Genomic DNA, 23,642 nt, shown 5'->3' on the forward strand with positions numbered 1-23,642 from the left:
CTCCCTTTTTTTCCCCAACAGAAAGTCAAACCATTTTTGGCCATCTATTTATCTGTACCTATATTAGCTTACATTAAGGCATCACGATAGTGTAGAGGTTAGCATGACACTATTATAACTCAGGGTGTCAGAATTCAGAGTTCAATCTCGGCATCCTCTGTAAGCAGTCTCCACATCCTCCCGTCGTTGGTTTTCTTTAGGTGCTCCAGTTTCTTCCCACAGTCCAAAGACATACCACTTAGTAGGTTAATTGGTCATTGTAAATTGTCCCGTGATTGTCAGGGGTTGCTAGGTGGTGCTGCTCAAGGGGCATGTTACACGCTGTATCTCAAAATAAGTGGTAAACTTTACATAAGAGTTAATATTTCAATACTATATTGAAACCAGTCCAACTATATTTAATAAAGAATATTAATTGAATGTTAAAGCTGGCCAGTATCTTTAAGATTTGACCTCAATTGTACAAAATTTGGGACAGCATTATCTACGGTTTGTTCAGGTTCCAACAGCTTCAATATGATCATTTGATTTGCAAAATATTTTGAAATATTTTATATTTTTCTTCTACTCAAACGTATTGATTAAAGTAACCAACTGTGTTCAACATTTAATTAATCATGCAACAGGGTGATTTTGATTAGAGAATTAAAGTATTAAATCTGTATGTACTGTTTTGGTATATTTTGACATAAACTGGTGTAAGTACAGCTACATTTGATGAAGGGACCAGTGATGACACTGTTAATACTGATTTAAAATGCTGATAGCTTCAAGTCACAGTGGTTTATTTATATCAGACAGGTTTCAGACTAGAACATGACTAATACTATTGCAAAATCTGTTGATTTTAAAAGCATTTAGCATTTTGGTAATACTGCCTCAGTCTCAGTTTAATAATGACTGCATTGATTTCATTTTACAATTCTCTTAGGTTATTTGTACCGTGGTGTCTTACCATTTTTAACATAGAACAGTATACTCACCTTCCTTTTCTTTCTCAAAATAGGTTTTCTTTTCTATTTGAGTGTCTCATCAGTGCCTGATTTCAGAACAGGAAAGGAAAGCTAAATAAGCTAACAAAATAAATCAATGCAGTGAGGGAGAATAAATGTAATAAGGTAATAGAAAATTGGAATAATCACACACTGGAAATAGAGGAAAAAATTAGCTTGAAAGCAGGGAAAAAGTTTTGTAAGCAGGATTGCAAATGTCATGGAATGGTTAGTTATTAGCTGGAATGATGAGGTTGGTAATTACCTGGAAGATCGGCTTTCTGTGTAGCTTAGAATGGATGTATAATGAGTAATTCTGCTTCTCTTTCTCCTGCCAGCACACAAGCACACCCACTTGTACATGCATGCACTAACATGTGTTCTGGAATTTGGAAAGAGGTCAGGGAGTCTTCTAATTCAAAATCTGCTAATGAGTGAAAATAAGATAAATTATTAGATCATAGAATCACAAGATCGGAGGAAGACCATAAGACATAGGAGCAAAGTTAGGCCATTTTCAGCACATCGAGTCTGCTCTGCTACTTCATCATGGCTGATCCTGGATCCCACTCGACCCCATAAATCTACCTTCTCGCCATATCCTTTGATGCCCTCACTGATCAGGAAATGATCAACTTCTGCCTTAAATATACCCGCATACTTGGCCTCCATCGCAGTCTGTGGCAGAGCACTCCACAGACTCACTACTCTCGGGCTAACAAAATTCTTCCTTACCTCTTTTCTAAAGGGTCACCTCAATTTTGATGCTGTGCCCTCTAGTTCTGGGTACCCCCACTATAGGAAATGCCCTCTCCACATCCACCCTATTAAACCCTTTCAACATTCGGTAGGTTTCAATGAGATCCCCCGGCATTCTTCTAAATTCCAGTAAGCACAGGCTCAAAGCTGCCAAATGCTCCTCATATGTTATCCCCTTCATTCCTGGAATCAGCCTCATGAAGCTCCTCTGGACTCTCTCCAATGAAACACATCCTTTCTGAGATATCTCGGATCGAGTTCTCAGTATTCTCAAGAGGGAGGGTGAACAGCCAGATGTCGTGGTCCATGTAGGGACCAATGACATGGATAGGAAGAAGGAGGAGGTCCTGCAAAGAGACTTTAGGGAGCTAGGTGCAAAGTTGAAGGACAGGACCTCCGGGGTTGCAATCTCAGGATTGCTACCTGTGCCACATGATAGTGAGGCTAGAAATAGGAAGATAATGCAGCTAAATACGTGGCAAAGGAGTTGGTGCAGGAGGGAGGGCTTCATGTTTCTGGACAATTGGGCCTTGTTCCAGGGAAGGTGGGACCTGTTCTGATGGGACGGGTTGCACCTGAACTGGAGGGGGACTAACATCCTTGTGGGAAGGTTTGCTAGTGCTGCTCCGGGGGGTTTAAAATAGATTTGTAGAGGGAGGGGAACCAAAGTGTTAGAGCTGATAGGTGGAGGAGAATAAATGTCATGTGAGGACTGCATGTATAGACAGAAATCAAAGGTTTGTATGTGATAGAAATGTTCTCAGGTGCATCTATTTCAATGCAAGGAGTATTGTAGGTAAGGCAGATGAGCTCAGGGCGTGGATTGGCACGTGGGATTACGACATTATTGCTATTAGTGAGACTTGGTTGCAGGAGGGGCAGGACTGGCAGCTTAATGTTCCGGGGTTCCGTTGTTTCAGACGTGATAGAGGGGGAGGGATGAAAGGGGGAGGAGTGGCATTACTAGTCAGGGAGAATATCACAGCTGTGTGTAGACAGGACAGCCCGGAGGGCTCGTCTACAGACGCCATATGGGTGGAGCTGAGGAACGGGAAAGGTGCGACCACACTAATAGAGTTGTATTATAGACCACCCAATAGTCAGAGAGAATTGGAGGAGCAAATCTGTAGAGAGATGTAAGAAACGGAAAGTTGTAATAGGGGATTTTAACTTTCCACATATTGACTGGGACTCCCACACTGTGAAAGGGCTGGATGGCTTGGAGTTTGTCAAATGTGTTCAGGAAAGTTTTCTAAATCAATATATAGAGATACCTGTGAGAGAGGATGCAATACTTGATCTCCTATTAGGGAACCAGACAGGTCAGGTAACAGAAGTATGTGTAGGTGAACATTTTGGGTCCAGTGACCATAATTTCATTAGTTTCAAGTTAATTATGGATAAGGATAGGTTTGGTCCTCAAGATGAGGTTCTAACTTGGAGAAGGGCCAATTTTGTGGAGATGAGAAAGGATCTAGGAAGAGTGGATTGGGATAAGTTGTTTTCTGGCAAGGATGTGTTCAGTAAGGGGAAGGCCTTCAAAGGCGAAATCCTGAGAGTGCAGAGTTTGCATTTTCCTGCCAGGATTAAAGGCAAAGTTAACAGGCATAGGGAACCTTGGTTTTCAAGGGATATTGGCGATCTGGTTAAGAAAAAGAGAGAGGTGTATAGCAGATATAGACAACTCAGAACAAATGAGGTACTTGAAGAGTATAGAAAATGTAAGAAAATACTAAAGAAAGAAATCAGGAAGGCAAAAAGAAGACATGGGGTTGCTTTGGTAGATAATGTGAAGGTAAACCCGAAGGGTTTCTACAAGTATATTATGAGTAAAAGGATAATAAGGGACAAAACTGGTCCCCTAGAAGATCAGAGTGGTCGTCTATGTGTGGAGCCTCACGAGATAGGGGAGATCCTAAAACAGTTTTTTTTGCATCAGTATTTACTCAGGAAACTGGCATAGGGTATATGGAAGGAAGGGAAACAAGCAGTAGTGTCATGGAACATACAGAGATTAAAGAGGAGGAGGTGCTTGCTGCCTTACAGCGAATAAAGGTAGATAAATCCCCCGAGCCTGACAGGATATTTCCTCGGACATTGAGAGAGACTAGTGTAGAAATTGCAGGGGCTCTGGCTGCTGGAGGACTGGAGGGTGGCTCATGTTGTTCTGTTGTTTAAAAAAGGCTCTAAAAGTAAACCAGGCAATTACAGACGGATGAGCCTACATCAGTAGTAGGTAAATTATTGGAAGGTGTTCTGAGAGATCGGACATACAAGTATTTGGACAGCCATGGACTGATTAAGGATAGTCAGCATGGTTTTGTGCATGGTAGATCATGTTTAACGAATCTTGTAGAGTTCTTTGAGGAGGTTACAAAGAAAGTAGATGAGGGAAAGGCTGTAGATGTTGTCTACATGGACTTTTGTAAGGCCTTTGACAAGGTCCCACATAGGAGGTTAGTTCAAGCTCTTGCTAATCAATCCCAAACAGTAATTGGTTGCTGGCCAAAGCTCTTTTTTGCTGTAATGACCCGTTGCAGCCTTTTATCCTCAGGCAATGGACCTGATTGGAATCCTCTCCTCTCAAAACTTCTATTGTCCGGATTGGCCGCTGGTCAGAGCTCTTTCTCACTGCACTGATCTACTGCTGCTGCCTTTTATTTCGGACAGTAGACCAGATTAAATTCCCCTCCTCTTAGAACTTCTGATGTTCAATGTCCGGATTGCCTGCTGTTCAAAGCTCTTATTTTGTACAATAACAACATGATTTTGCATCAGTCTTCACTGGAATACACTAGCACTATGGTGGAAGGCATCATAAAGTGAATTATCATTTCTAGAGAGAGGTTTCTTGGGAAACTGAAAGGTTTGAAGGTAGCTACATCACCCCTAACTCCACTCTTCAAGAAGGGAGAGGGGCAGAAGAAAGGAAAGTATAAACCAGTTAATCTGACCTAAATGGTTGAATGGTAGGTGAATAAGGGTGATAAAATAGGCCATAATCAGCATGGTTTCCTCAAAGGAAAATCTTGCCAGACAAATCTGTTGGAATTCTTTGAAGAAATAGCAAGCAGGATAGACAAAAGAATATCAGTTGTGTACTTGGATTTCTGGAAGGCCTTTGACAAGGTGCCACACATGAGGCTGCTTAACAAGCTACGAGCCCATGGTATTACCGGAAAGATGCTAGCATGGATAAAGCAATGGCTGAATGGCAGGCAGCAAAGAATGAGAATAAAGGGTGCCTTTTCTGGTTAGCTGCCAGTGACTAGTGATGATCCACAGGGGTTTGTGTTGGGACTGATTTTTTTTTTACGTTACATGATAATGATTTGGATGATAGAACTAATGAGTCCGTTGCAAAGTTTGCAGATGAAGGGACAGGTAGTTTTAGACCATAAGACATGGGAGCAGAATTAGGCCATTCAGCCCATTGAGTCTGCTCAACCATTCCATCATGGCTGATCCCAGATCCCACTCAACCCCGTTCACCTGCCTTCGCGCCATATCCTTTGATGCCCTGACCAATCAGGAAACTATCAACTTCTGCCTTAAATATACCCACGGACTTGGCCTCCACCGCATTCTGTGGCAGTGCATTCCACAGATCCGCTACTCTTTGGTTTTGAAGAAGTAGAGTGGCTACAGAAGGAATTAGCCAGATTAAGAGAATAGATAAAGAAATAGCAGATGAAATATGGTGTCAGGAACTGTATGGTCATGCACTTTGGTAGAAGAAATGAAACGGTAGAATATTTTCTAAATTGAGAGAAAATACAAAAAAACTGAGGTGCTAAGGGACTTAGGAGCCCTTGTACATGATTCCCTAAAGGTTAATTTGTAGGTTGAGTTGTGGTGAGGAAGGCAAATGAAATGTTAGCATTCATTTCAAAAGAACTAGAATATAAAAGCAAGGATGTAATGTTGAGACTTTATAAAGCACTGGTGAGGCCTCACTTAGAGTATTGTGAGCAGTTTTCGGCACATTATCTTAGAAAGGATGTGCAGGAACTGGAGAGAGTTCAAAGGAGGTTGACCAGAATGATTCCAGGATTGGATAGCTTAAACATAGAACATAGAAATCTACAGCACATTACAAGCCCTTCAGCCCACAATGTTCTATTGACCATGTAACCTACTCTGGAAACTGTCTAGAATTTCCCTAGAGCATAGCCCTTCATTTTTCTAAGCTCCATGTACCTATCTAAGAGGCTCTTAAAAGACCCTATTGTATCCGTTTCCACCGCCGCTGACAGTGCATTCCATGCACCCACCCCACCACTCTCTGTGTGAAAAACCTACCCCTGATAGCCCCTTGGTACCTATTTCCAAGCACCTTAAAACTATGCCCCTTTGTGTTAGCCATTTCAGCCCTGGGAAAAAGCTTCTGGTTGTCTACACGATCAGTGCCTCTCATCATTTTATACACCTCTAACAGGTCACCTCTCATCCTGCGTCACTCCACATCCTTCCTGTAGTGAGGTGACCAGAAATGATATATGAAGCTTGTCATATGAAGAGTGTTTGATGCCTCTGGGCATGGATTCACTAGAATTCAGATGAATGAGGGGTGACCTCATTGAAACCTATTGAATGGTGAAAGACATTGTTAGAGTGGATGTGGAGAGAATGTTTACTCTGTGGGAGAGATAAAGACTAAAGGACACGGCCTCAGAATAGAGAGGCTCCCTTTTAGACTGGAGATGAGGAGGAGCTTCTTTAGCCAGCAAGTGATGAATCTGTGGAATTTGTTTGCCAGAGACAGTTATGGAGGCCAAGTCTTTATGGATATTTAAGGCAGAGGTTTATAGAGTCTTGATTGGTTAGGGCATAAAGAGATATATATAGGGGAAGGCAGGAGATTGGGGCTGAGAAGAAAATTGGATCATCCATGATGAATGGTGGAGCAGACTTGATGGGTCAGATGGCCTGATTCTGCTTTTGAATCTTATGGTGTTATGATGGTTTTGGATCCAAGGAGAAAACCAACTTAAGTACCCCTAATGTTGCTTTCCTTCTGCATTCTTTTTAATGCTGTTTTCTGTAATCCTCAATGCCAGTAAGTCCAAGGAACTGATGATAGACTTCAGGGAAGGGAAACCAGAGGTCATAGGGCCCGTAATCATCGGAGGATCAGAGATGGAGAGTGTCAGTAACTTTAAATTCCTGGATGACACTATTTCAGAAGACCTGTCCTGGACCCTTCAAATAAATATAATAGCGAAGGAAGCACGAGAGTGCCTCTATTTCCTCAGGAGTCTGCAGAGACTTGGCATGTTTTCAAAAACCTTGACAAACCTCTATAGGTCTGGTGGAAAGTGTGCTGACTGGCTGCATTACAGCCTGGTATGGGAACACCAATGCCTAAAAGCACAAAATACTACAAAAGGTAGTGGATTCAGCCTAGTACGTTGCAGGTAAAACCCTGCCAACCAATAAGCACGTCTACATAAAACAGTGCCATGGGAAAGCAGTATCCATCACCAAAGATCCTCATCACCCAGGCCATGTTCTTTTCTCGCTACTGCTGTCAGGTTGAAGATACAAGAGCCCCAAGGCTCTCACCACCCAGTGCAAGAACAGTTATTACCCCTCAATCATCAGGCTCTTAAACAACAGGGGATAACTACATTTATCTAAGGACTCTATCTTGTTATTTCAAGCTTGTTATTTATTGATATTTATTTCTATCTGCCTTTGCAGTTTGTTGTTCATTGATCCTGTTTACAGTTACTGTTTTGTAGATTTGCTAAGTATGCGTGCAGAAAAAGAATCTCAGAATTGTATGTGGTGACGTACGTGTACTCTGATAATATATTTTAGTTTGAACTTTGCATTTTGAACTTTAATCCTTGCTTAGGTTACTTACTTTCAAGGCAAGAAGGACAGGCAGGATCACCTGAGAAACCCCTGTCTGACTTGGGACGGCTTTCATATCTAGCATATTGGAAGAGTGTGATACTGGAATACCTGCAACGGCATCAGGACAAGCAAATCAGCATCAAGGGTATCAGCAGAGAAACAGGAATGTGCCCACATGACATTGCAATGACTCTACAGCAGCTGAAGATGATTGACAAACAGCAGTGCAAGTAGGTATCAGTATATAAAGTATAAAAGATGTGTAAACAAATTGATCCTTTTTGGAAATCCACATCTGATGACATTACTTTCCAGTGACCTGATTGATATATCTCTGTGAACTACATGTTCAAAGGTGCTTCCTGGGAAACTGCAGTCTTTAGGTTTCATGTTCTATGTTTCATAGACCTCAATGGAATAAATTGGGTAGTATTCAGGAAAAAACATACAGATAACTTTTTAAGTTGTGTGATATCACTTTCTGTAAGTGCTGTTTGAAAGGGTATTATAAAAGGAATGGAACTTGCCTTTCTCCCTGGAGAACTGTAAGTGAGAATTTCCACAGCCTGCTCTGGTGGTTCACAGAGAAGTCAAGATTGCAGAGCAGCTAAAAACAAATCTCGAGCAATCTTGGCAAATAGACCTATAGGCTGCAACTAACAGACGTGGATAATAGGAATCTGTGCTACAAACATGGTCTGAGTGTAAATTAGAAATATTTTATTCCTGGATGAGTATAGTATAGGAATAGAGTGAGGTGAAGGATAAATGCGTGACTGAGGGATTGGAGCATGGGGCAGGGATTCAGATTTCTGGATCATTGGGACCTCTTTTGGGGCAAGCGTGACCTATACAAAAAGGACAGGTTGCACTTGAATCCGAGGGGGACCAATATCCTGGCAGAGAGATTTGCTAAAGTTATTGGGGAAGATTTTAAACTAGAATTGCTGGGGGGTGGGAACCGAACTGCAGAGACGGAGGAAGGGGCCGTTGGCTTACAAAAAGAGAAAGCTTGGAGACAGTGTGAGAGGGAGGAGAGGCAGGTGACAGAGAAGGGATGTGCTTAGACCAATAAAAACACAAAATAATCTGCAGATGCTGGGGTCAAAGCAACACTCACAACACGCTGGAAAAACTCAGCAGGTCAGGCAGCATCCGTGGAAACGATGAGTCGACATTTTGGGCTGGAACCCTTCGTCAGGTTCCGGCCCGAAACGTCAACTCATCGTTTCCACGGATGCTGCCCGACCTGCTGAGTTCCTCCAGTGTGTTGTGAGTGTTGCTTAGACCAGTGGTTTGAGATGTGTCTATTTTAATGCAAGAAGCATCATGAACAAAGAGGATGAGCTTAGAGCATGGATCAGTACTTGGAGCTATGATGTTGTGGCCATTACAGAGATTTGGATGGCTCAGGGGCAGGAATGGTTACTTCGAGTGCCAGGCTTTAGATGTTTCAGAAAGGACAGGGAGGGAGGCAAAAGAGGTGGGGGCATGGCACTGCTGATCAGAGATAGTGTCACAGCTACAGAAAAGTAGGAAGTCATGGAGGGATTGTCTACTGAGTCTCTGTGGGTATGTGTTTGAAACAGGAAGGGGTAAGTAACTCTGCTGGGTGTTTTTTATAGACCACCCAATAGTAACAGGGACATCGAGGAGCAGATAGGGAGACGAATTCTGGAAAGGTGTAATAATAACAGGGTTGTCGTGGTGGGAGATTTTAATTTCCCAAATATTGATTGGCATCTCCCTACAGCAAGGGGTTTAGATGGGGTGGAGTTTGTTAGGTGTGTTCAGGAAGGTTTCCTGACACGATATGTCGATAAGTCTACAAGAGGAGAGCTGTACTTGATCTGGTATTGGGAAATGAACCTGGTCAGGTGTCAGATCTCTCAGTGGGAGAGCATTTTGGAGATAGTGATCACAATTCTATCTCCTTTACCACAGCATTGGAGAGGGATAGGAAGAGACAAGTTAGGGAAGCGCGTATTTGGAGTAAAGGTAGAAATATGAAGCGATCAGGCAGGAACTTGGAAGCATAAATTGGGAACAGATGGTCTCAGGGAAATGTACGGCAGAAATTTGGCCAATGTTCAGGGGATATTTGCGTGGCATTCTGCATAGGTACGTTCCAATGAGACAGGGAAAGGATAGTAGGGTGCAGGAACCGTGGTGTACAAAAGCTGTTGAAAATCTAGTTAAGAAGAAAAGAAAAGCTTACGAAAGGTTCAAAAAAGTAAGTAATGACAGAGATCTAGAAAATTATAAGGTTAGTAGGAAGGAGCATAAGAATGAAATTAGGAGAGCCAGAAGGGGCCATGAGAAGGCCTTGGCGAGCAGGATTAAGGAAAACCCCAAGGCGTTCTACAAGTATGTAAAGAACAAGAGGATAAACATGAGAGAATAGGACCAATCAAGTGTGGCAGTGGAAAAGTGTGTATGGAACTGGGGGAGATAGCGGAGGTACTTAATGAATATTTTACTTCAGTACTCACTATGGAAAAGGACCTTGGCGATTGTAGGGCTGACTTACAATGGATTATAAAGCTAAAGACATAAAGAAGGAGGATGTGCTGGAGCTTTTGGAAAGCATCTAGTTGGATAAGTCTCCAGGACCAGATGAGATGTACCCCAGGCTACTATGGGCGGTAAGGGAGGAGTTTACTGAACCTCTGGTAATGATCTTTGCATCATCAATGGGGACGACAGAGGTTCCAGAGGATCATTGGGTTGCAGATATTGTTTCCTTATTCAAGAAAGGGAGTAGAGATAGCCTAGGAAATTATAGACCAGTGAGTCTTACCAGTGGTTTGTAAGTTGTTGGAAAAGATCCTGAGAGGCAGGATTTATGAACATTTGGAGAGGCATATTATGATCAGGAATAGTCAGCATGGCTTTGTCAAAGGCAGGTCATGCCTTGTGAGCCTGATTGAATTTTTTGAGGATGTGACTAAACACATTGATGAAGCTAGAGCAGTAGATGTTGTGTATATGGATTTCAGCAAGGCATTTGATAAGGTACCTCATGCAAGGCTTATTGAGAAAGTAAGGAGTCATGGGATCCAAGGGTCCTGGCTTTGTGGATCCAGAATTGGCTTGCCCACAGAAGGCAAAGAGTGGTTGTAGGTAGGTCATATTCTGCATGGAGGTCAGTGACCAATGGTGTGCCTCAGGGATCAACTCTGGGACCCCTTCTCTTTGTGAATTTTATAAATGACCAGGATGAGGAAGTGGAGGGATGGGTTAGTAAATTTGCTCATGACACAAAGGTTGGGGGTGTTGTGGATAGTGTGGAGGGCTGTCAGAGGTTACAGTGGGACATCGATAGGATGCAAAACTGGGCTGAGAAGTAGCAGATGAAGCTCAACCAAGGTAAGTGTGAGGTGGTGCATTTTGGTAGGTCAAATATGATGGCAGAATATAGTATTACTGGTTAGACTCCTGGCAGTGTGGAGGCTCAGAGGGATTTTGGGGCCCGAGTCCATAGGACACTCAAATCTGCCACACAGGTTGACTCTGTGGTTAAGAAGGCAAGCGGTACATTGACCTTCATCAACCATGGGATTGAGTTTAAGAGTCGAGAGGTAATAACCCTTGTCAGACCCCACTTGGAGTACTGCGCTCAGTTCTAGTCATCTCATTACAGGAAGGATGTGGAAACTCTAGAAAGGGTGCAGAGGAGATTTACAAGGATGTTGTCTGGATTGGGGAGCATGCCTTATGAGAATAGGTTAAGTGAACTTGGCCTTTTTTCCTTGGAGCGATGGAGGATGAGAGGTGACCTGATAGAGGTGTATAAGATGATGAGAGGCATTGATCGTGTAGATAGTCGGAGGCTTTTACCCAGGGCTGAAATTGCTTACACGAGAGGGCACAGTTTTAAGGTGCTTGGAAGTAGGTACAGAGGAGATGTCAGGGGTAAAGTTTTTTACGCAGAGAGCACTGAGTGCGTGGAATGGGCTGCTGGCAATGATGGTGGAGACAGATACGATAGGGTCGTTTAAGAGACTCCTGGCTAAGTACATGGAGCTTAGAAAAATAGAGGGCTATGCATGACTCTAGGTAATTTCTGAAGTAAGGACATGTTCGGCACAGCATTGTGGGCCGAAGGGCCTGTATTGTGTTGTAGGTTTTCGATGTTTCTATATTTCTATTTTCTGGGAAGTATATTAAACTGTTTGAGTCACCAAATGAGGATTTTATTAATAGATCTTTTATTCACTTTTAATTTTTAGGCTAGCTTTTATCGCCTAATACAAAAGCTGTTCAGACAATTGCTAGCTGTGGTGAAAAATTACTCAGCTAAAATATTGACTTTTGCCCTCTGCAAGATACTACCAAACCAATTGAATACTACCAGCATTTTCTGTTTTTATTACTCTTTAATAGTGTTCATTTAATATTACAACATTAAATTTCCACTGATAAACCTTTGCATACATTGTAAGTCAGTGGTTGGGACAATTCAGTTGTCTAAAAGAAAACCTATTCCATTATTCTGGTATTGTCTTAAGGATGGGGAAGTGCAGAAGCACTGATTAGAAAGCATGATTACAGCACTGTAACACAGGGATGGATCTCACCACTAAGGCATAATTCGCATTTTTGTAAAAGTAATGCAAGGAGTTTGCATAACTGTAATATAAGAATTGTCACAAAGGTTGCTTGTGTAGGATGAAAAGAAAGCTTCTCAAGAAAAGAAAGTAACTTCGTCTGATGATCTACTAAGACCACCATTAGTGTATCCTATGAAGAATTAACACATGAGCAATGTTAGAAACCGTATTTTATTTTTGTAGGTTTGTTATAATCCGAAGGCAGAAACTCATTCAGGAGCATGTGGGAAAGCTGCATACCAACCCACGTCTCAATGAAGTGGACCAAGAAAGCCTGCGGTGGACTCCATTAGTTGTTTCCAGTGCTGCTGCCTCTGAAGAGGAGATGGAGGCAGAAAAAGAGGTATTTTCATGAAAGGAAGTTTAAATCATCTTACTGAAATGTATTTCACCATGACACTTGCTCAGTTCTGTTTTGAATGATTTTATGCCACTTTTCATTTGGGATATTCAGTGATATGTATACAACTAATACTTCTCTGACCTTTTCATAACATGTTATAGTGGTAACTCTTACACTTTAAGACTGCAAGACATAGGAGCAGATCTAGGCTGTTTGGCCCATTGAGTCTGTTCCTTTATTCCATCGTGGCTGATTTATAATCCCTCTCAATCCCATTCTCCTGCCTTCTCCCCATAACCTTTGATAACCTCACTAATCAAGAAACCTCCGCTTTATATATAGCTAATGACTTGGCTTCCACAGACATCTGTCAGAATGAATTCCACAGATTCACCACCCTCTGGCTAAAGAAATTTCTCCTTATCTCTGTTCTAAATGGACACCTCTAGTCTGAGGCTGTGCCCACTGGTCCTAAACTCACACGCTACAGGAAATATCCTCCCCGCTTCCGCTCTGTCTAGGTTTTTCAATAGTCAATACTTTTCAATGAGCTCCCCCCTCATTTTCCTAAACTCCAGAGAGTACAGGCCCAGAGCAATCAAATGCTCATGTTAACCCTTTCATTCCCAGAATCATTCTGGCCACCAACTTCTTTCTTTTTGTTTTCTTTTTTTTTAAAAAAAATTGTCCACACCCGCGCTCCCGCCATCGCTGCAGCTCCCACCCGAACAATCACCACCTTCAGTGCTATCTTTTTTGAGATAAAGGGCCAAAAACTGCTCAGAGTATTCCAAGTGCGCTCTGAGTAATGCCTTATAAAACCTCAGCGTTACATCTTTGCTCCTATACTCTAGTGCTCTGCAAATGAATGCTAACAATGCATTTCCCTTCCTTTTCACTGACTCAGCCTGCAAGTTAACCTTAAGGGAATCCTGCGCATGGACTCCCAAGTCCCTTTGCACCTCTGATTTTTGAATTTTCTCCACGTTCAGAAAATAGTCTACGTCTTTATTCCTTCTATCAAAGTGCATGACAAAAGACTTCCCAACATTATATTCTATCTGCCACTTCTTTGCCTATTCTCCCAATCTGTCTAAGTCATTCTGCAAGCTCCCCGCTTCCTCAAATCTTCCTATCCCTGCACCTATCTTCATATCATCTACAAAAATTGGCCAGCAAGCCATTAATTCCGTCTCTTCTTTAATATTACTGCCTAGCTTACTTTCATTTTCCACCTTTACCTTAATCATGGGTCCGTGGTGCAGAAGGGAGAGAGGGAGAAGAGGGGAACGGTAGTGATAGGGGATTCAATAGTCAGAGGAACAAATGGGAAATTTTGTGGATGTGAATGGGACACCCAGATGGTATGCTGCCTCCCAGGTGCCAGGGTCAGGGACGTCTCAGTTTGTGTCCTTAGCATTTTGGAGGGGGAGGGAGGGCAGCCAGATGTCTTGGTACAGATTGGTACCAATGACATATGAAGGAAAAGCAAAGAGGTCCTGAAAAGAAAATTTAGAGAACTAGATAGAAAGCTAAGAAGTAGGACCTCCAGGGTAGGAATTTCTGTGCTACCTGTGCCATTTGCCAGTGAAGGTAGAAACAGGATGAGTTGGCAAATAAATGCGTGGCTGAGAAGCTGGTGCAGGGGACAGGGCTTCAGGTTCTTGGTTCGTTAGGATCTCAACTGGGGGAGTTATCACCTGTAGAAAAGTGACGGGTTGCACCTGACCCCGAGGGGGACCAATATTCTCGTGGCAGGTTTGTAGAGCTGTTGGGGAGGGTTTGAACTCATTTGGCAGAGGGGTGGGAACGAAAGTGAAGGGACTTGGGATAGGACAGATGGTAAAGAGGCAAAGACAGCATGCAGTCAAGCTGTTAGGAAGGGCAGAAAGATGAATGGACAAAATTGCTGCCAGTAGGGTGAGTATCAGTGTGTTAGAGATGCAGAATCAAAAAGGGTAGCAAATACAGTACTCAAAGTGTAATATCTCAGTGCAGGTAGTACAAGAAATAAGGTCTATTACAGATTGACAGGTATGATGTTGTGGCCTTCACTGAATCATGGCTAAAGGATAGTTGGGAGCTAAATGTCAAAGGTTACATGTTGTATCAGAGGGATAGAAAGGTAGGCAGAGAGGCTGGCATTGCATCAAATCAGTAGAAAGATATGAAAGATTGGAAGGTGTTGAAGCCTTGTGGGTTGAATCAAGAAACTGCAAGGGTAAAAGGACCCTGATGGCAGTTATATACAGGCCTCCCAACAGTAGCTGGGATGTGGACCTCAGATTACAATGGGAAGTAGAAAAGGCATGTCAAAAGGGCAATGTTATGATAGCCATGGGAGATGTTAACATGCAGGTCGATTGGGAAAATCAGGTTGGTAATGGATCCCACGAGAGTGAGTTTGTTGAATGCCTATAAGGTGGCTTTTTAGAGCAGTTCATCATTGAGCCTACTAGGGGATCAACTATATGGATTGTGTGTTATATAGTGAATCAGAGGCAGTTGGGGAGCTTAAGGTAAAAGAACTCTTAGGAGGCAGTGATCACAGATGATTGAGCTCAACTTGAAATTTCATAGGGAATTCTTGAGGAGATGGATCATGTGGATAGTCAGAGGCTTTTTCCCAGGGCTGAAATGGTTGCCACAAGAGGACACAGGTTGAAGGTTCTGGGGAGTAGGTACAGAGGAGATGTCAGGGGTAAGTTTTTTACTTAGTGGTGAGCGCATGGAATGGGCTGCCGGCAACAGTGGTGGAGCCGGATACGACAGGGTCTTTTAAGAGACTTTTGGATAGGTACATGGAGCTTAGAAAAATAGAGGGCTATAAGTAAGCCTAGTAATTTCTAAGATAGGGACATGTTGGGCACAACTTTGTGGGCTGAAGAACCTGTATTGTGCTGTAGATTTTCTATGTTTCTAGATTACAAGTAGGATAGATATTTTATTTGGACTTTCAGAAGGCCTTACCAAGTTAAGAGCCGAGTGTATTACAGGAAAGTTACTGGCATGGTTAGAGCTTTGACTGATTGGTACAAATGATGTAGTGTTTTGCAGGGGTTGGTGTTGGGACCGCTTCCTTTTATGCTATAAATGAATGATTAAGATGTTGGAATAGATAGCTTTGTTGCTAGGTTTGCAGATGATATAAAGACTGGTGGAGGGGCAGGTAGTGTTGAGGAAATGGGTACGCTGCAGAAGGACTTAGACAGATTAGCAAAATGGACAAGAAAGTGGCAAATGAAATACAATGCTAGAAAATACATGGTCATACATTTTGATAGTAGAAGTAAATGTGCAGACTACTTTCTAAACGGGGAGAAAATCCAAAGCTCTGATATGCAAAGAGACTTGGGAGTCCTTGTGCAGAACACCCAAAAGGTTAACTTGTAGGTTGAGTCAGTGGTGAGGAAGGGAAATGCAATGTTAACATTCATTTCAAGAGGTCTAGAATACAAGAGCAGGGATGTGATATTGAGACTTTATAAGGCAGTGGTGAGGCCTCATGTTGAATATTTTGAACAATTGCCATTGCTGCTCGACCATCTGCCCTGCTAATGTTCTTTTCCAATCAATTTAGGCCAACTCCTCTCTCATGGCTCTGTAATTCCCTTTATTCCACTGTAATACTGATACATCTGACTTTAGCTTCTCCTCATGTTGCAGGGTGAATTTGATCATATTATGATCACTTGCTCCGAAGAGTCCTTTTATCTTAAGCTCTCTAATCAATTCCGGTTCATTGTAAATCACCCAATCCAAAATAGCTGATCCCCTCGGGAGCTGAACCAGGAGATGCTCTATAGAGACATCTCGTAGGCACTCCAGAAATTCCTCTTCCTGGAATCAAGCACCAACCTGATCTTTGCAATCTACTTGCATATTGAAATCCCCCATAACTATTGTAATATTGCCCTTTTTTTTTAATGCATTTTCTATCTCATGTAATTTGTAGACCACATCCTTGCTACTGTTTGGGGGTCAGTCTGCAACTCCCATCAGGGTATTTTTACCCATTGCAGTTTCTGAGCTCTCTCCACAGTGATTCAACACCTTCTGACCCTATGTCATCTTTTTCTAAAGATTTGATTTCACTTTTTACCAACAGAGCATCACCATTCGCTCTGCCTTCCTGCCTCTCCTTTCAATACAATGTGTACCCTTGGACATTAAGCTCCTAGCTGTAATTTTCTTTCAGCTTTGATTCAGTGATACCTACGACATTATACCTGCCAATCTGCCACTGTGCTACAAAGTTCATCTACTTTATTCCGTATACTGCGTGCATTTAAATATTGCACCTTCAGTCCTGCATTCACCCTTTTCGATTTTGTCCACCTTTTATGTTGCAACTCATCTGTTGACTGCAATTTTGCCCTTTCAGCAGCTTCTCCTCACTGCATATTCCCTCTGTTTGTAAACCAGCTACCTCATCTTCAGCCCTATCATTTGCCTTTCCTACAATACTTCTTGCATTGAAATATACGCAGCTCAGGACACTAGTTGCACCATGCTCAACCTGCTGATTCCTATCTTTGTCTGTGGTCTTATCAACATCTGCCTCCACAACCTCTCCGCTAACTGTTCTGGCACTCTAGTTCCCATCCCCCTACAACTCTAGTTTAAACCCCACCATGCAGCATTAACAGGTCTTCCCACTAGGGTATTAGTCGCCCTCCAGTTCAGGTGCAAACTGCCCCTTCTGTACAGGTTCCACCTTCCCTGGAAGAGCACTGAATGATCCAAAAAATGTTATGCCCTCCCTCCTGCATCAACTCCTCAACCACATATTAAACTTTATAATCTTCCTAGATATGGCCTCAGCAGCACATGGCAGGGGTAGCAATCCTGATTTACAACTGTGGAGGTCCTGCCCTTTAATTTAGCACCTAATTCCCTGAACTTTCTATGCAGAAACTTGTCACTCGTCCTACCCATATCATTGGTACCTACATGGACCACGACCTCTGTCTGATCCCCCCCTCCCCTCAGCAGACTGCTGAGGGCTTGATCAAAGATATCCTAGCTCTGACACCTGGGAGGCAGCATATCATCCGGGAATCTCATTCTTCCCTATAGAACCTCCTGCCCATTCCACCAACTAACAAATCCCCCATTACCACAGCATACCTTTTATCCCCCTTTCCTTTTTGAGTCACGGAGGCAGACTCAGTGCCAGAGACCTCACCCCTGTGACTTTCATCTGTTAGTTCAACCCCCCCCAACAGTATCCAAAGTGATATACTGCACCTGTTGTTGAGAGGGATGGCCTAGGGGTACTCTGCACTGGCTTCTTGATCCCTTTCCCCTTCCTAACTGTCATCCAGTTTTTTGTGTCCGGCACCTTGGGTGTAGTGACCTCTCTATATGTCATATCACCCCGCCCCAGCCCCCCCAGCATCCTGAATGATCTGGAATTCGGATTGTTAGAAGATGCAGCTGGATGCACTTCTCACAGTTATAGTCATCAGGGACACTGGAGGTCTCCCTGCCTTCCCACATCCTGTAAGAGGAGCATTCAGCTATCCTGCCTGGCATCTGTGGTGTCCTAGATGAGTAGATGTAATGAAGAGAAGGAAAAACAAAAACTTTACCTTGAGCTTTTCCTTCCTTTGCTTTCTCTGACTGAAGCCTCTCTTCTCTGAAGCCTCAAAGAGCTAAAGCCTCAAGATGACCATTCTGACTATGTCAACTGAGACAACAGCTGCTGCACTTGCCACTGCCTTCCTTTAATTTGCTCTTGGTAATCAAATCTAAATGCCAGTTGGTCAATGGTCAAAGCTGTTTATTGTAAATTCACATAAAACTCTGCCTTTAAAAACTTTGGTCGACGTCCTAATTAAAAGTAGCTCTCTGGTGCACTCCTGCCATGGATTGTCCAATCTAAAAACAAAGATGTAATGTTGAGACTTTATAAAACACTGGTGAGTCTTCATTTGGAGTATTGTGAGCTATTTGGGCCCTTTATCTTAGAAAGGGTGTGCCGAACCTGGAGAGGATTCAAAGGAAATTCACAAAAATGATTCCAGGATGGAATGGCTTGTCATATGAAAAGCATTTAATTGCTCTGGACCTGTATTCATTGGAACTTAAAAGAATGAAGGCTGACCTCATTGAAACTTATCAAGAGGTGAAAGGCCTTGACAGAGTTGATGTGGAGAGGGTGTTTCCTATGGTAGGAGAGTCTAAGACCAGAGGACACAGCCTCAGAATAGAGAGGCGTCCTTTTAGAATCAAGATGAGGAGGAATTTCTTTATCCAGAGAGTGGTGAATCTGAAATTCTTTGCCTCAGGCAGCTGTGGAGGCCAAGTTGTTATGTATACTTAAGGCAGAGGTTGATAGATTCTTGGATGGTCAGGGCATGAAGGGATACGGGGAGAAAACAGCCTGGGGAGGAGATATGGGGACAGCCAGCGCCTCTTCCCCAGGGCACCACTGCTCAATACAAGAAGACATGGCTTTGAGGTAAGGGGTGGGAAGTTCAAGGGAGATATTAGAGGAAAGTTTTTTACTCAGAGAGTGGTTGGTGTGTGGTTGGTGCACTGCCTGAGTCAGTGATGGAGGCAGATACACTAGTGAAATTTAAGAGACTTCTAGACAGGTATATGGAGGAATTTAAGGTGGGGGGTTATATGGGAGGCAGGGTCTGAGGGTCAGCACAACATTGTGGGCCTGTAATGTGCTGTACTATTCTATGTTCTAAGACAGGAAATTGGGGATGAGAAGAAAATTGGATCAGCCATGATGAAATGGTGGAGCAGACTTGATAAACTAAATGGCCTGGTTCTGCTCTTATAGTCTTCTGCTGCTGTAGACTATCTACTTCAAGGTTCAACATGTTGTGCTGTTCTGCTCACCACTTTTGTAATGTGTGGTCATTGGAGTTACTGTCACTTTCCTGTCAGCTTGAAACAATCTGGCCATTCTCCTCTGACCTCGCTCATTAACAAATTTTTGCCTATAGAACTGCCACTCACTGGATGTGTTTTTGTGTTTTTCTGTGTAAACTCTGGAGACTTATACATGAAAATCAGCAGTCGCTGAGATACTCAAACCACCCCATCTGGCAGCAATAATCATTCCATGGTCAAGGTCACTTTGATCATATTTCTTCCCAATTTGATTTTTGGTCTGCACAACAACTGAACCTCTTGACCATATCTTCAAGCTTTCATGCATTGAGTTGCTGCCACATGATTGGCTGATTAAATATTTACATTAACAAGCAGGTGTACCTATTAAAGTGGCCACCGTGTAGCTCTGGAAAGCCAGCAGCTTTTATTATCAAAGAATATAATGTTGCATTAATAGGAATGGCTTTTTGAAGAATATTGTATATGCAGAATTAGGGTAACACAGACCCTTCTGTAGTGTCAGAATTCTGAACTGTTAGAAGAATCCATTATATTCTCAAAATGTCATCTGAGGAAATGGCAATATCGAGACATTAATGCCTCATCTCAAAAAGTGACACATCTGTTAATCACACAGTTTGTTTCATTGAAAAGCAATGGATGTACCATGAAACAACTCCCATCTCATAAATCACGGCTCAGCTGCTGCGCTTTAGCTCTAGCAAATGTATTTGAGAGTCACTGACAAATTAGTATTCACGTTTTCCACTTATGATATCTCGTCTCAGGCAAAACTGATTTTCTCACCCAGACTTCGGGTTGACATCCTTTGCAGTGTTTCTTCTAAAACTCCCTCTGGAATTGATTCTAATTTTTTTTTTAAATTTTAATTGAATCTGTCCACCTTTGTGTACTATTTAAATACAAATAATCCTGGCCCAATACTTTCTGCCTACAGAAAGTATTGCCAAAATTAATTTTTAACTTGAATAAAATCTACTTTAGACAGCATCTGTGGAGCGAGAAATGCTAACATTTCTGATTGATGTTTCATCAGTTGGGATAAAAGGTCATTGGCTCAATAGTCTTGTTTTTATTTTTAGTTTTTTACCTTTGCAAGCTGCATGTAAAGTGGACCTACAGCACCATCTTCTGATCATTTTCAGGAGGTGACTGATATTAAGGGAAAATTTAGACCAAGTTTTGGGGTTATGGTTTAGGCTTTCCACTACTCAGAGGTAAATTCACATAAGCTCAAAGCAAGGCTGTCATGAAATAAAATATGTACTTGTGAGTGTGCTGTGTGTGGTCCTCTCTAATTTATACAAATTGCAGAAAAATTGATGAATACTCCAAATGTTAGACTGCTTCTGTGAAAAGAGTAACAAGAACTTGTTCCTAATATTTCCCAGTTAAATTACCAATAAATGATGTAGGAAAAATTAGAAATAATATAGGTTCAATTTGCAGGGGACAGGAGAGGTTCTGAAGGATTGGAGGGTTGCAGATGTTGTTCCCTTATTCAAGAAAGGGAGTAGAGATAGCCCAGAAATTTATAGACCAGTGAGTCTTACTTCAGTGGTTGGTACGCAGATGGAGAAGATCCTGAGGGGCAGGATTTATGAACATTTGGAGAGGCATAATATGATTAGGAATAGTCAGCATGGCTTTGTCAAAGGCAGGTCGTGCCTTACGAGCCTGATTGAATTTTTTGAGGATGTGACTAAACACATTGATGAAGGTAGAGCAGTAGATGTAGTGTATATGACTTTCAGCAAGGCATTTGATAAGGTACTCCATGCAAGGCTTATTGAGAAAGTAAGGAGGCATAAGATCCAAGGGAACATTGCTTTGTGGACCCAGAACTGGCTTGCCCACAGAAGGCAAAGAGTTGTTGTAGAGGGATCATGTCCTGGTTGGAGGTCGGTGACCAGTGCTGTGCCTCAGGGATCTGTTCTGGGACCCCTTCTCTTCGTGATTTTTATAAATGACCTGGATGAGGTAGTGGAAGGATAGGTTAGTAAGTTTGCTGATGACACAAAGGTTGGGGGTGTTGTGCATAGTGTGGAGGGCTGTCAGCTGTTACAGCGGGACATTGATAGGATGCAAAACTGGGCTGAGAAGTGGCAGATGGAGTTCAACCCAGATAAGTGTGAAATGGTTCATTTTGGCAGGTCACGTATAATGGCAGAATATAGTATTAATGGCAAGACTCTTGGCTGTGTGGAGGATCAGAGGGATCTTGGGGTCCAAATCCATAGGACACTCACAGGTTGATTGTGTGGTTAAGAAGGCCTTCATCAGTTGTGGGTTGAGTTTAGGAGCAGAAAGGTAATGTTGCAGCTATATAGGACCCTGGTCAGACCCCACTTGGAGTACTCAGTTCTCGTCGCCTCACCACAGGAAGGATGTGGAAACCATAGAAAGGGTGCAGAGGAGATTTACAAGGATGTTGCCTAGATTGGGGAGCATGAGAGGCTCTGGTGGGTTTAAACTAGATACGAGGGGGGGAGGGGAACCAGAGTATAGGAACAGATGTAGAGAAGAAGGAAGAAAAATAAAATAGTAAAGTTGTTTGCACCATTAGTGGTAAACAGAGAGTAAGAGGTGGAAAATTTCTTAAGTGCATTTATTTTAATGCTGGGAGCATTATAAGAAAGGTGGATGAGCTTAAAGCATGGATTGATACCTGGAAGTATGATGTGGTAGCTATTAGTGAAACTTGGTTACAGGAGGGGTGTGATTGGCAACTAAATATTCCTGGATTTAATTGCTTCAGGTGTGATAGAATCGGAGGAACAAGAGGGGAAGGTGTTGCACTGCTTGTCAGAGAAAATATTACAGTGGTGCTCTGGCAGGATAGATTAGAGGGCTCGTCCAGGGAGGCTATTTGGGTGGAATTGAGGAATGGGAAAGATGTAATAACTCTTATGGGGGTGTATTATAGGCCACCAAATGGAGAGCGAGAATTGGAGGAGCAAATTTGTAAACAGATAGCAGATATTTGTAGTAAGCACAAGGGAGTGATTGTGGGAGATTTTAATTTTCCACATATAGACTGGGAATCCCATACTATAAAAGGGCTGGATGGCTTGGAGTTTATAAAATGTGTGCAGGGTAGTTTTTTGCAGCAATACATAGAGGTTCCAACGCGAGAAGGGGCAGTGTTGGATCTCCTGTTAGGGAATGAGATAGCTCAGGTGACGGAGGTTTGTGTTGGGGAGCACTTCGGGTCCAGTGATCACAATGCTATTAGTTTCAATATAGTTATGGAGAAGGATAGGTCTGAACCCAGGGTTGAGATTTTTGATTGGAGAAAGGCTAACTTTGAGGAGATGCGAAAGGATTTAGAAGGAATGGATTGGGACAATTTGTTTTATGGGAAGAATGTAATAGAGAAATGGAAGTCATTTAAATGTGAAATTTTGAGAGTACAGAATCTTTATGTTCCTGTTAGGATGAAAGGAAAGGTTAAAAGTTTGAGAGAGCCATGGTTTTCAAGGAATATTGGAAACTTGGTTCAGAAAAAGAGAGATATCTACAATAAATATAGGCAGCATGGAGTAAATGAGGTGCTCGAGCAATATAAAGAATGTAAAAAGAATGTTAAGAAAGAAATTAGAAAAGCTAAAAGAAGATACGAGGTTGCTTTGGCAAGTAAGGTGAAAATAAATCCCAAGGGTTTCTACTGTTATATTAATAGCAAAAGGATAGCGAGGGATAAAATTGGTCCCTTAGAGAATCAGAGTGGACAGCTATGTGTGGAGCCAAAAGAGATGGGGGAGATTCTGAACAATTTCTTTTCTTCGGTATTCACTAAGGAGAAGGACATTGAATTGTGTAAGACAAGGGAAACGGGTAAGGAAGTCATGGAAACTATGATGATTAAAGAAGAGGAAGTACTGGAGCTTTTAAGGAATATAAAAGTTGTAAGTCTCCAGGTCCTGACAGGATATTCCCTAGGACCTTGAGGGAACTTAGTGTGGAAATGGCAGGGGCTCTGACAGAAATATTTCAAATGTCATTAGTAACGGCGATGGTGCTGGAGGACTGGCATATTGCTCATGTTGTTCCATTGTTTAAAAAGGGGTCTAAGAGTAAGCCTAGCAATTATCGGCCTGTGAGTTTGACGTCAGTGGTGGGTAAATTGATGAAAAGTATTCTTAGAGATGGTATATATAATTACCTGGATAGACAGGATCTGATTAGGAACAGTCA

At 42.4% G+C, this 23,642-nt stretch overlaps 1 protein-coding gene across 4 annotated transcripts in view; it reads left to right on the forward strand.

The window, feature by feature from the left end:
• Positions 1-23,642, forward strand: part of kat6b (K(lysine) acetyltransferase 6B) — a 221,548-nt gene that overhangs the window by 173,346 nt on the left and 24,560 nt on the right. For all 4 annotated transcript variants that reach the window (XM_063070288.1, XM_063070286.1, XM_063070287.1 and 1 more), the window contains exons 13-14: positions 7,612-7,843; positions 12,410-12,569. In XM_063070288.1, coding sequence (XP_062926358.1) covers positions 7,612-7,843; positions 12,410-12,569 — 392 coding nt within the window. The remainder of the gene's footprint in view (positions 1-7,611; positions 7,844-12,409; positions 12,570-23,642) is intronic.

The sequence above is a fragment of the Mobula hypostoma genome, chromosome 18 (assembly GCF_963921235.1).
Source record: "Mobula hypostoma chromosome 18, sMobHyp1.1, whole genome shotgun sequence".
NCBI lineage: Eukaryota > Metazoa > Chordata > Chondrichthyes > Myliobatiformes > Myliobatidae > Mobula > Mobula hypostoma.